The 12935-nt window shown below is 40.6% G+C and overlaps 1 protein-coding gene across 4 annotated transcripts in view; it reads left to right on the top strand.

Annotated features, from left to right (window-relative positions):
* The first annotated feature begins 809 nt into the window (after positions 1-809).
* The window catches only part of DYNC1I1 (dynein cytoplasmic 1 intermediate chain 1), a 221015-nt gene continuing 208889 nt past the window's right edge, over positions 810-12935 (top strand). For all 4 annotated transcript variants that reach the window (XM_054991386.1, XM_054991385.1, XM_054991384.1 and 1 more), the window contains exons 1-2: positions 810-917; positions 7779-7893. In XM_054991386.1, coding sequence (XP_054847361.1) covers positions 810-917; positions 7779-7893 — 223 coding nt within the window. The remainder of the gene's footprint in view (positions 918-7778; positions 7894-12935) is intronic.

The following is a 12935-nucleotide window of genomic DNA, read 5'->3' as shown; positions in this document are numbered from 1 at the left end:
GAGTTATAGTTATACCAAAGCTATAACCCCTTTCCTTTGGCTGAAAGGGAGACTCCTTTCTGCCCCTTCCTTGGCCCACTACAAGTTCCCAGATCTCTTGTGTCTCAATAAAGTTTAGTGCTGCCTTGTCTCACTAAGTGCTTCATTAACTTAATGTTTTTACTGTAAGGGTACACTTTTCCCTTTTTTCCTCACACAGAGGACCCTCTGGCTGACCCTCTCCGGTCAGATGCCAGGCTCCAACTCCCCTAACTTTTCAGTTTCATCCAACTGCCAACCCCTCCTGTTAGTACTGTAATTCTAACACCAATTGCCATTCTCTTTCAGGCTAGCCACAGAAAGGGGAAGGGACCTGTCAATCAACCTCCCCGCTGCTATTTCAAGCCTTTACCTGATGCTTGCTGGATGCTGCATTTGGCAGTCCTGACATTTTCATGCTGAATCTGTCACAATATGATAACCGGATTCAGAATCTAGGCCTCAAATTTTCATAGTCTTCAGACTGCGCAAAATTATGCTGTTTGGTTGGAACTTAGCAAAACACTTAGATCTAGGTAGTTCAGAGATAATTTAGATACCATTTTAAAATCAGGCAGTTTTTATATATATTTCCAAGTGCCATTGGATATACCAGTATTTATACTATTTCCGTGTCATTGGATATACCAGAGTGTGGCATCTCAGTCTTTTGGCTGGATGCTTACTAAACAATATCATTTTAAAAGAGAGGGAGGAGGTGTTTGTTATCTTTTTATTAGTTTCTGACATTTTAATGTACTATTTTTGATTCCTAACAGAAAATCATCATCATGTCAGACAAGAGTGATTTGAAAGCAGAACTTGAGCGTAAAAAGCAACGTTTGGCTCAAATACGAGAGGAGAAGAAACGGAAGGAAGAAGAAAGAAAAAAGAAAGAGGTAAATGTGGGTTACCACCCCTATGAATTCTTGTTTCCACCTTTATAGTTTTATCCAGATATATTTACAGTCTCCACATCTTACATATATTTCTAAGCTGATATGAAAGATAAATTTTAAAAAGATGAAAAAAAATATATTATCTTACAAGCTTATCTTAATAGAAGACTTGGAAAAGGCTGTACCCTATTATCAATTCCTAAAAACTTGTTTCCAGTTTAGGATACCCTTTTCCTATCCCAGTTTAACCTGATGTTTCACATCAGTTCTATCAATTTTTATCTGACCCTTCGGTCAAAAGAACTCCGGTAGTATATGTATGTGCTTCTACCCCCATTTTGTCCTCACAACAACTCTGTGAATCTAGTTAGGATGAGAGAAAGGCTAGACCAAGGTGATTCCACAGACCTTCACTGGCTGAATGAGGAGCTGAACCTGGGTCTCCAAGTTCTTAGTATGGTACTCCAACCGCTATATCATACTGTTGTTGGACTCATAAGAATTTAAGAAGAGCTCATCTGATCAAAGGCTCATCTAGTGCAGTTCACAGTATGTAACCAGATGCACTTAAAAATTCTGCAAGTAGGGCATGAAGGTCGAAGTCATCTTAGAGCTGGTATTCAGAGATATATGTCCTCTGAATAGGGAAGTTCTGTTTACCCTTCATGACCAACAGCAATGATGGACCTATCTTCCATTCATTTGCCTAAAACTGCTATCTAAGTTAATAGCCATCATTACATTCCATGACTGTGAATTCCAAATGGTCATTAAACAGTCTGTGAAGAAGCATTTTCTCTGGGGTAGTTGTCATGACTGCCAATTATCTCCATTAATATCTCTGAGTTTCTAGCATTTTGGGAGAGGAGGAAGTTGTTTTCTGTCCAGTTTTTTACACGTCGTGTATAATTTTATAAACCTCAAAAATGCCTGCTCTTATACTTGTATTTTTTTTCTTAACTAAAAAACCCACAAAACTTTATCCTTTCCAACAAGTTTCACTCTCTTCATCTTGCTGGTTGCTGACATAAGCCCCATTCACTCCCCCACTTTGAAGCAAATTTTTCCTCCAAAACAGTAAAGATTGCTTGCTGTGGCTGAGCAGCCTCTGGTCTCTGGGTATAATCTTAAGTTATTTTTGTCCCACCGTTTAAAACATATATATTTTTGGCTTATATCCAAGTCCAAATATTTGGTAGGAGAGAAGCAAGAGCTCATGTTTTCTTTAAATGAAATGGCACTGGAGGCTGAGTAAAGTTCAAAAGGAAGTTTATTAAACAGGCAGGGTTGGTAAATAGGTAGGCAGGGAAAGAAAAGCTGAGGTAACTTTTCATTGTAGAACAGAATACTTCAAAAGCATTGGGCGCAATAATTGTCTTAAAGTTAGTTTCAGTAGTTACAGATTTTAAAAGTGAGAGGTTGGTAGTTTCAGACTTAGGTTACAATAACAAAGTTCCTTCATAGATTTCACTTCACAGCTTGTGTTCCGACTTCAACACAGCGCTCTTTTCCCTTCACACCAGACCCAGGATCCTCCTCAGAGCCAAACCCCCATTTTATAGATACTGGGCAGGAATTATTCTTCTGCAAAAAAAACATAACCCTGATCACTTGGCTGAAGGGGAGTCTCCTTTTACTGCTCACTTCCTTTGCCAACAACACACCCACAGTTCTAACTTGTCTGTGTAAATCAGTGCTGGCTTTCACACTTAAGAACTTTAACGAAAGTCTTCTTTAAAGACTTTAAAGCTGTCCCAGTTAGGGCAAATCTCCCCCCTAGGGTTACTAGTCTGTCCCTCCTTGTCAGACTCCAATCTTCAACTCTTCCCACAATTCTGTCAGCACCAATTGTTACCTTCTCGCTGGCCAGTCACAGAGGGGGGAGCAGCCTGTCAATCATTCTCCCTTCAGGCAGTATTTTACCCCTTTCCCTTCCACTTTCTGGGTGCTGCACTTAAGTAAACCTTTCATTTAAAAGCCCATTCCATCACAGTTGCCCTTTTTCCTGCTTCTTTCCCAGTGTACATTCATTTTTAGAAGGGGGTGGCCAAAACTGTTCACTGTATCCTAAACACAGACATACCATAGGTCATAATAGTGTACCATTTCCACTAATGACGCCATTAGTAGATGGGCTGTACTCAGTCATGTCTCTTTCCTACATGATTTCAAAATCCCATTAACCATCTGTTGCTCAGTCCCAACTATGTAGAATAAATGCTAGGAAGAAATTCTCCCATGTCCTGTTCATCAACTGGAAGATGGAAATTAAATAATCAGGGAAGTTGGCTTTGGCTTTTGGTATTCTTCAAAAAAGGCATTTAAAATATTCCACAATTCTTGATGAATCATGAATGCTTATACTCCAGATTTTTTGTTGATTCTTTTTATACTTTAAAAAAAACTCTCTTCATTTGGCCATCATTTGTTGTATCAATTGTTGAATGCCTGATTGAATTCAATAATCGTAATGGTAAAGTAATATTGAGGAGAGAGTTCTAGATCCATACAGAAGACCTGGTTTTAGGTCCCAGTTCATCTGTGGGCACATTGTGGAGCCTTGTGCATGATGTTGCTTCAGATCTGGTTACACTATCTTTGGAATCATATGGCAGATCTGGACTGTACAACTTTAGATTGTGGGACTCAGAATGTACAGTACAACTGTGGGGCTGTACAGCTTTGAAATGCACACCCACCCATATTTTTCTTCTGCACATAGAAATGAGCATACCATTTAAAACATTTAAAAAGATTCTCAGCTTCCCTTCTGTAAAAATGAAAACAATAAGACTGGTATAATGGAAACTAAATAGGGTTTGCAAAAAACGTTTTGCTGGTTGCAATGTTATGCATGTTTATTTGAGTCAAAGCCCCAGTGCTCCTGCTTGGAATTCCTTTGGACAGGGATTGAACTGCCCAAGTGTTCAGATATATAAGAAAAGAAAGCTTACATCTGGACCTTTTAGGCCTCGATTAAAAATGGAAATTAGCTTGATATATATTGTCATCAGTCAAAAGAACATGAGATGCATGTGTACCTATCAAAAGAATAGTAATTTGAAATGCAGTTGGTTATATGTAGGCACAAAGGTGTCTGTATGTATTTTTTTAAAGTTCTATTGCAACCTGAGCTTTCTAACCTCCCCTCCCCACCTCCCCCTTTATGACTGGCTGGCTTGGTTGCTAAGGTAGCAGATTCGCACATATTGTTCTTCAGCAAAGTAAATGATAATTGCTGTTGCATTTTAGCCTCCTGGCTTTAGAACATCTTCTTTTAAGGTTTGACTGACATATTAGTTTATTTGTCCTTGACAATATGCATGAGGTTTTTCATTAAGGGATTTATACTTCTTTTTATTCAGTCACTTAAGGAAATAGAGATGAGAATTGACAGGGAACGGATATTCATTTTCATGCAAAGTCAAGGAAGCATTAAGTGATTATGTTTCTTTTCTTTCAGATGACAACATTTGCTGCAGTTTAAAGCACCTGTTATCCTTTTTCTAATAACTGGTTTGCTTTTAACTGACACTTTAATATCATACATGTATTTCATACAATTATTGGGGAATTTGATTTGATATAAGAAATCAACATTGCAAATTATGTTGTATTTTTCCTCTTTCTTCATTTTACACTTTTTATTTTTATTTTACTCATTTATACCCTGCCTTTACCCTCAGTGGGAACTGGAAGCTGCTTACGTTCTCTTCTTCATTTTATCCTTACAATAACTTTGTGGTAGGTTGGGCTGAAAGTGTGTGAGTGGCCCAAGGTCACCTAGTGAGCTTCCATGGCAGAGTGGGGATTTAAACCTGAGTCTTACAGATCCTAATCTGTTACTTTAACCCAGGGCTCATTTCGAGGGGGAATGCGCAGGAACACAGTTCCGGCATTTCCCCAAAGAGGTCACATATCAGGTGGCCCCACCCACCCGACTCTCGGCCATTTTGGGCTTGTTTCAGCCTGGATTGGGGCAAAAATGGCCTGGATCGGGCCTCTGACGGGTGGTGGATCACTCTCCCACTCAGCAGTGGCCCAATCCTGACCATTTTGGGCCCCTTTTTGGCCATTTTCAGCTCCTTTTTGCCATTTTGGGCCCAATTTCAGCCCTGAATGGCCAGGATTGGATCCAAAACAGCTAGGATAGGTGATGTCCCGGGGTGTGGCATATGCAAATCAGCTATGTTACTGAACCACTTCTGGTGATGGCAAGGGGCATGGCATATGCTAATGAGTTATGCTAATGAGTTCCTCCAGCTCTTTTTCTATGAAATGACCCCTGCTTTAACCCATACACCCAGAGACAAATGAGAGGGAGAGAGAGATACACAGAATCACTGGAGGACAAAGGGTCCGTTCTTATCATACACAGTATACATGTTTGCTGCTTATATATTACATGCTTCTCAGTAAGCCTAGCAAAGTGTGAAGGGGAGATATGTATCTTCAAACATACAGGGTCAGGCAGTAGACACAATAAATATGCCTCTGGGGGTGGGGGAGGTTGCAACTGGATGTACATCTTAGTGTGTATGCACTGCATACTGATCTGTTTGTGGTTCATGTTTTTATTCTGTATCTGTCATGGCTGCATACTTGTTGCAAAAAGTCAACTGACTTGGCTGGCAAAAGCAGAAATGACGTTTATAAACTGAACCAGGTAAACGGGTTCAAAAATTAACAAATCCACAAACAAAAATTATATATCAGTAGCAGTTTTCCTAAGTGGGTATGAGAATCCCATATATCCTTCTGTTGAGACTGAAATTCTTTATTAGTATTCCGTGCTATTAGACCACTTCTGCCAAACCTGTCAGAAATATTTTGTGGTCACAGATGCTGGACTTTTAGATATAGCAAAGGATTAAAAGTATTTAGAAAAATTCCAGACTAATAATATAAAGATTATTCAGTAGGATGAAAGCAAATGTTTATCTAGACAGAATTTTACTTACAGTAGTTGATAGATTTTGGAGAAATGGAGAAACCATCCCTAGTTTGTCCCCTGCATCTGATAATGTAATATAAAGTACCTCTAAACAAGGGGTTTTATATAGCTATGATGCCTAATAGCAATTGACAAATTGATGGCCTTTAATGGATCATCTGTGTGTATGGTGGTGGTAGCGATCAGATAACTGGGACCTCATCTGCCCCATCTTAATGCTTATAAACTCTTAGCCAATTGAGTGGAAACTTTCTCCATCCTCATCTTTCCCACCAAAGTAACCCTTTAACTCTGGATATCAATGAGGATTCTTAGTCCTTGATAAACTACCTCCGTGTTTTTTTAAAAAAATATACAGCTCCCCCTCTTTTCTGCATAGATGAGAAATCCCCCGAGCATGCAGAAATCTCTATCTTGTCTGAGATGGGCAGAAGGGGGGAACAATTTGGAAATCCTGCCCACTCAAATCTTCAAAAATGTATAAGCTCTTAGGGGCTTGAGTAGACCAATTCCGCCCTCCCTTTCTCCTTTGACTCTCAAGTGCTGTCAACATTTTATGTCTCCTAGAACATACACAGTCCTCATTATGAAATTAGGAGGGGGGGGATTCTCCTGCAGAGGTAAATTTATAGAGTCACATTTTTCTGCACAGCTGAGGAACCCCATGATGAGTATGTAACCATTTGTATTGTCGAAGGCTTTCACGGCCGGAGAACGATGGCTGTTGTAGGTTTTCCGGGCTGTATTGCCGTGGTCTTGGCATTGTAGTTCCTGACGTTTCGCCAGCAGCTGTGGCTGGCATCTTCAGAGGTGTAGCACCAAAAGACAGAGATCTCTCAGTGTCACAGTGTGGAAAAGATGTTGGTCATTTGTATCTACTCAGGGGGGGTGGGGTTGAGCTGAGTCATCCTGTAAGAGTTTCCCAGGGTGTGGAATGCTAATGGCGGGAGGCTTCACTGTATCCTGAGGAGGTTCTTTTGCATATGGATTGGTACTTGATGTGCTAATCTTCTCTGCAGGGCTATTGTCGGGGATAGAATGTTTTGTTAGCCTGGTGTTTTTCAGAACTTGAAACCATGCTCTGTTCATTCTTAAGGTTTCTTCTTTCCTGTTGAAGTTTTGCTTATGCTTGTGAATTTCAATGGCTTCCCTGTGCAGTCTGACAAAGTAGTTGGAAGTGTTGTCCAGTATTTTGGTGTCCTGGAATAAGATACTGTGCCCTGTTTGGGTTAGGCTATGTTCAGCCACTGCTGATTTTTCAGGTTGTCCAAGTCTGCAGTGTCTTTCATGTTCTTTTATTCTTGTCTGGATGCTACGCTTTGTGGTCCCGATGTAAACTTGTCCACAGCTGCAGGGTATACGGTATACTCCTGCAGAGGTGAGGGGGTCTCTACTGTCTTTTGCTGATCGTAGCATCTGTTGTATTTTTCGGGTGGGTCTGAATACTGCTTGAAGGTTATGCTTTTTCATAAGCTTTCCCATCTGATCAGTAATTCCTTTGATATATGGCAAAAACACTTTTCCTGTAGGAGACTGTTTTTCCTTGGTTGTTTGATTCATCCTGGGTTTGATTGCTCTTCGGATTTCATTTCTGGAGTAGCCATTTGCCTGAAGTGCGTGGTTTAGATGATTAATTTCCTCATTGAGAAAGTGCTCAATGAGGTTACATAAAAGTAACTTTTATGTAACCATTTCCTTGCCGCTGGCTCACCTCATTTTGCTACTTTTATGATCAGCTCACGAGGACCCAGCCCTTTTACTATATTATTGACATCCTCCAGTGATTGTCTCAGAATACTCATATCTATGAAGCACAGCTCGAAAGATGGTGTGTACCAGAAAATCCACTCTGTAACTGAGTTTTGCTATTTTTTCCTCAGGCTAATTGTTCATTGTTATTATTTCAGGCAGATTTTCAGCAAAAGAAAGAGCCAACACAGGAAGATTCTGATCTTGATCGCAAGAGAAGAGAGACAGAAGCTTTACTTCAGAGCATTGGGATTTCCCCAGAACCACCTCTAGGTACTCAGATAAGCTCAGTCAAGATCCATCCGTTTTCTAACTATAGCATGCTTTGCTTTCCTTATTTTGGGGATAGTTACATTTCACCCATATAATCACTTCCTAGCATTTCTAGTAGTCATCTTTGCTAAATGGCAGCTATGTCAGCATTCTCATCTTACATTTAAATTTTGTTTTCCTACAGCCACATCAGTGTTATCGTTCACTGCTGCTATTCCACCCATTTTGAAATAGATTTGCATTTCAATAATTCCATCATTTTCATACTCTTAATAGTTTCATTTTGAAAAAAGGTTCCTTTATTATACTTTGAACCAAAATATGTTATTAAAAATGACTTAGAAAACATCTGAATTTAGTAGTAAGTTTGTATATATGTTTTCCTCCCCTCTTCTGTTTATCACTGTATCGTCACTCCAGCATAATTGTGTGTGGTCTTAGAAAATTTACGTTTTGTTTCTTGCTTCTTTTGTGTGTTGCATAGAATGTGTAGACCATATTGTTGAGAAATAGTTTGGTTCTCCCTCCCCCTCCTTTAATCACCTTTCCTTACATTTCAGTGCCTCTTTTTTATTCTTGTCTTTGTATGACCTTAATAATTGAAGAAAGCCAAAAATATAAATACAAGAATCAGGTGAGCATTTCTGGTTACTAAAGCTTACAGTCCTCAATAGTAGATGAGGGTGATCTAAAATTCTCATCCTGCAGGTAATATAAATTAATTTACATTTGAATTCAAACCCACCATTTGAATACAAGAAACAAAACAAAGCAAAAAATTATGGCTACCCTCTATGTAAACTATCGTGAAATAATTTCGGCAGTAAGGTGCCATTTGCAGTCTCATAGAGAAGGAAGGGGCCATGGCTCAGTGGGACAGCATCTGCTTTGCATGCAGAAAGTCCTGGGTCCAATCACTTTCAGTTAAAAAGATAAGCAGGTGATGCAAAAAAGTCTACCTGAGACCCTGGAGAGCAAGTGCCAGGAGAGAATGCTGACGACAGACCAATGGCAGTATAAGGCAGTTTCACGCGGTCATAAATACGATTTAGATTTTTAAAAAATAGATGTGCAATGAAATACAAAAAAATCATGCTGTTTTTTCTGTCACATAATTAATAGCTGGGCATTCTGAAACATGGCAGCAGCAGAGTCTGAGGTCTTTAAACCTGCTTGGGCTTCTGTAGGCAAATGTTTCAAAGAGTTTCATGCACCTTAAGTCAGGGGTCCCCAGTGTGGTGCTCCTGGGCACAACTGTGCCCACTGACACCTTTTCTGGTGCTTGGCAAATGTTATTAGAAAGTATTTGTGGCCGGGTAGGGCTTTTTGCCAAGCATGGCTTCTGATTTGATTATTGGAGAATTGTTTGGCAGTGCAGATTTTTAAAAACACTACTTTGGTAGAAGCTGCTTCCACATCACAAGGATCTTCACTGTGTGACTGAAGGTAAGCTGTAGCAGCCATTCTGTGGCTGGCTCTGCTTTAGAGATCCCAGGTCCCCCAGTGGGAGTGGGGAATCCCCTGTTCCCACCCTCCACCACCTCCACACACTGCTTACCTGGTTGGTCGGTGCAAAAGGCAGGAGAACAGACCTCCCAGGCACACTCCCTGGGCAATGCAATGATGTCACTCCTAGGAGTGATGTCATTGCACCATCCTGAGAGTGCTCTCGCACTTTGCAGCAGGCCTGTTTGGGGCCTGCTTCAAAGTACATGTGTGTTCCTGGGCCTGTGTGATGACATCACTGCATGAAGAAAAGGTGAGTGCCAGGTTCCATTTTCCCTCAAGGAGGGTAAGGGGACCTGGCAACCCTACTCTGTCTCCTGCAGCAACCATTTTGTGGTGGCCATATTGTTTCTGCACCCATCATACTCTGTCAAAAAGAATTCCAAATGTGCCACAGGCTCAAAAAGTGGACCCCTATCATAAGCATAAATACAACAACAACAACACACATACACACCGATCAAAATAGGTTTTGGAAAACTCAGATTAAAGCTCAACTAACTGTGGGAGAAAGTGTTTTATCCTTAAGCTGTGTGAAACCCTGAAAAAAATCTGTTCACCTTCTGATGCCAAATAGCTCTTATGGACAGGACCTGAGATCACATGCTTTTAAAGCATTGATTCAAAGGGGTCATCACAAGGGGTGTGCAACCCCCAAAAGATTTGGGTTTCCTGCTTCTGGTTTACCCAGAGCAGGAAAAAAAATTGGGTAAACCCGATTCAGGTATTTAAGATGATTTGGGATTATTAGGGAAGATTGGGCCATTGTTTCCAGTGGGAAACACTGCTCCCGGCTATTCATGGGCCTGGTAGGGTCATTTTCTTCCCTAATAACACCAAATTTTCAGGGAACCCTCCTCCAGCCCTCCTCTAATGGCCACCCAAGTTTCAGGGAGATTGGACTTTGGGGGGGCATGTTATGGCCCCCCCCAAAAGGTCCCCCAGCCACCACCTATCTCCATTGTTTCCTATAGGAAAAATGGAGGGGAAAGTTTCCAGGAGGCTGGGGGTGGCATTTTGCAAGCAAAATGCACCAAAACTGCAGGGGACCCTCTCCCAACTCTACTCCCATGACCACTCAAGTTTCAGGCAGATTGGACTTTGAGGGGCCATGTAATGGTTCCCCAAAAAGGTTGACCACCATCCCAGCTGCTCCACTTTTTATTGTGGGAAAATCCAGACTCCCACAATAGAAACACATGGAATGTGGTATCCATAACCACAGGCAGAAACCCCTCAATAACCCGCCCCCAACAGCCCAACAAAACCAAAGACAAACTCCTCAAAATGGCTCTTTCTCTCAGCCAATCTCCCTTCTCTGATCACCCCCTCTCTCCCTCCCTATCCTGCCTTTTTCACTCCCCTCTTCCCCCTCTCATCAATCAAAAGCTGTGGGAAGAGAACTCTTTGAAGCTTTTTTCCTCTTGCTGCAGCAACGGAAAAAGGCTTCCCAGAGCTTCCCAAAGCAACCCAAATCACTTCGGGTTGCTCTGCTTTGGGTTTCCTGAATTGGGCCAGCTCTGCTGGGGCTGATTTGGGAATCATAGATCAACCAGAATCAGGGTTGATTCAGGTTTGCTTTGGGTTTCTGAAACCCAAAGCGCACATCGCTAATCACAATTGCTCCAGTTCTGCATCTTGGCATAGCCTGGTAAACAGCAATGCAGCTGCACTGTATCATGTACTTGAAAGATGGAGTCTTTCAATGGAGCGGACAGGGCAGCAGAATGGTTGATAGCATCTTATGATTTACCTCAAACACCATTGCAACATTCTAGTCACCTTAGAAGTTATGCAGTTTCATATCATCATTTGCCACATCTCTGCTTCCACCACAGCAAGCTCATGTTCTTTACCTGAAGCTGTCCTATAAAAAGTCAGACATTATTGTGTGTTCAGACTGACAGCAAAAGTGAAGAAACAAGTGATATTACAATTATAACAATGAACTTCTGGTAACAACAGATAGTAATCTTTAACAATATTTCCCTTATTCCTTTTTAAAGCTTTCTGTGTTCCCCTTTATCTCCCTTTATTCCCAACCCTTCTCCCTTTCATTTCTCCCGTCTTTTACTTCCTCCCTCTCCTTATTGATGTCTAACAGTATATGATGTTATTTTAACTTTTGAAATTTTTGATATATAGACGATAAAATAAGTGCAGTGATAAACAAAGCTTATAAGTTCTAACAGTGAAAGGAACAACCAAGAGGTAATACAATTACAACAATGAGCTTTGATACCAATTAACAGTGATCTTTAACAATTAACTTTAACATAGCTTCCTTGTGTCTTTCCCTTTTTAAGGCTTTATAAATTTCCCTCTATCTCCCCTTCTTCCCAAACCTTCCCCCTTCTATTCCATCCCTCTCCTATTACCCACCTTATTGATTTCTAACAATATGCAATGTATTTTTAACTTTTCAAAACTATTAAATTTATATTAAAATTTAGATGATATCCCCTCTGTAATTCCCTCCCCCCTCATTCTATAGCTATCAAAATTAACTATTTTATACGTTGCCTATACAGTTCTCTGTAACCTAAGGAAAGTTACCCTTAGTCTATTGGTTAAAATACCAAATTGAAGAACTGGACTAATTAAAATTAAGGGAGCTTATTGCTATAAGCATTATCTCTTCCCACCCAAACTTCAGTTCAAGTGTATGACATAAAAGCTTATTTCCACAACACAAGATCAGAAGCTTTTAGAGAAGGCTTATCTTGTCAGATGTGTCTAACTGGAATTTTACTTCCTCTGTGAGGAGATAGAGAGTTGGGCATTTTTCTCTTGTGGGCTGTTCTGTCAAAGTCCATAGGAGTTTCGATGTTTAGATCTTGCAGAAGAGTTGCCCCTGATTCTGGATCAGTTGCATAGTAATAATGATCATGAAGTTTCATTTGCAGATTTGTAAGGGTAATCCATCTGTATCTCACACGTGCATTTTTCAGGGCATCGGTAGTTTGTTTTAATTCTCTATGCTTACTTAAAAGAGTTACAGGGAAATCAGTTAGAACTAAGACAGCTGAGCCTTTGTACATGAGGGAGCCTTCATTTCTTGCTGTGTCGAGGATCTTTTTTTGTTCTCTCCAGTCTGCAAAGGTCGCTAATATGTCCCTGGGGTTTCTTCCCTGTGGGTGTTTTTGCAACCCCACTCGGTATGCTTTTAAAATTCTCGGTACTATTCTTTGTTCCAGATGAAGGGATTGTGCTAGCCAGTTTGCCAGAAAAATAGCTAGGTCCTTCCTGTTAGATGGGCATTCCTCAATCCCTCTGAACTTGAGGTTCATTTGTTGTGCTGTGGATTCTAGGGTGAGTATTCTGTCCTGAAGCACTTCATTTTCTTTTTGCAGATCTCGGACTTCACCTTGTATAGTTGTGCTAAGTTCCAAGACACAATCTGCGTTTTGGGCTGCTTTATTCAGTGTGATTTTTTAAGTTTTGTAAATTGTTCAGTGAGCAGCTGCAAAAATCCTGCCATTTTTGTTAGAATGTTTTGTTCCATGTTCACAAGCATGTTGGTGAGTGCAGGATCT

The sequence above is a fragment of the Eublepharis macularius genome, chromosome 11 (assembly GCF_028583425.1).
Source record: "Eublepharis macularius isolate TG4126 chromosome 11, MPM_Emac_v1.0, whole genome shotgun sequence".
NCBI classification, from domain to species: Eukaryota; Metazoa; Chordata; class Lepidosauria; order Squamata; family Eublepharidae; genus Eublepharis; species Eublepharis macularius.
Note: the sequence above shows the minus strand (reverse complement) of the source record. Positions and strands in the feature narration are given on the sequence as shown.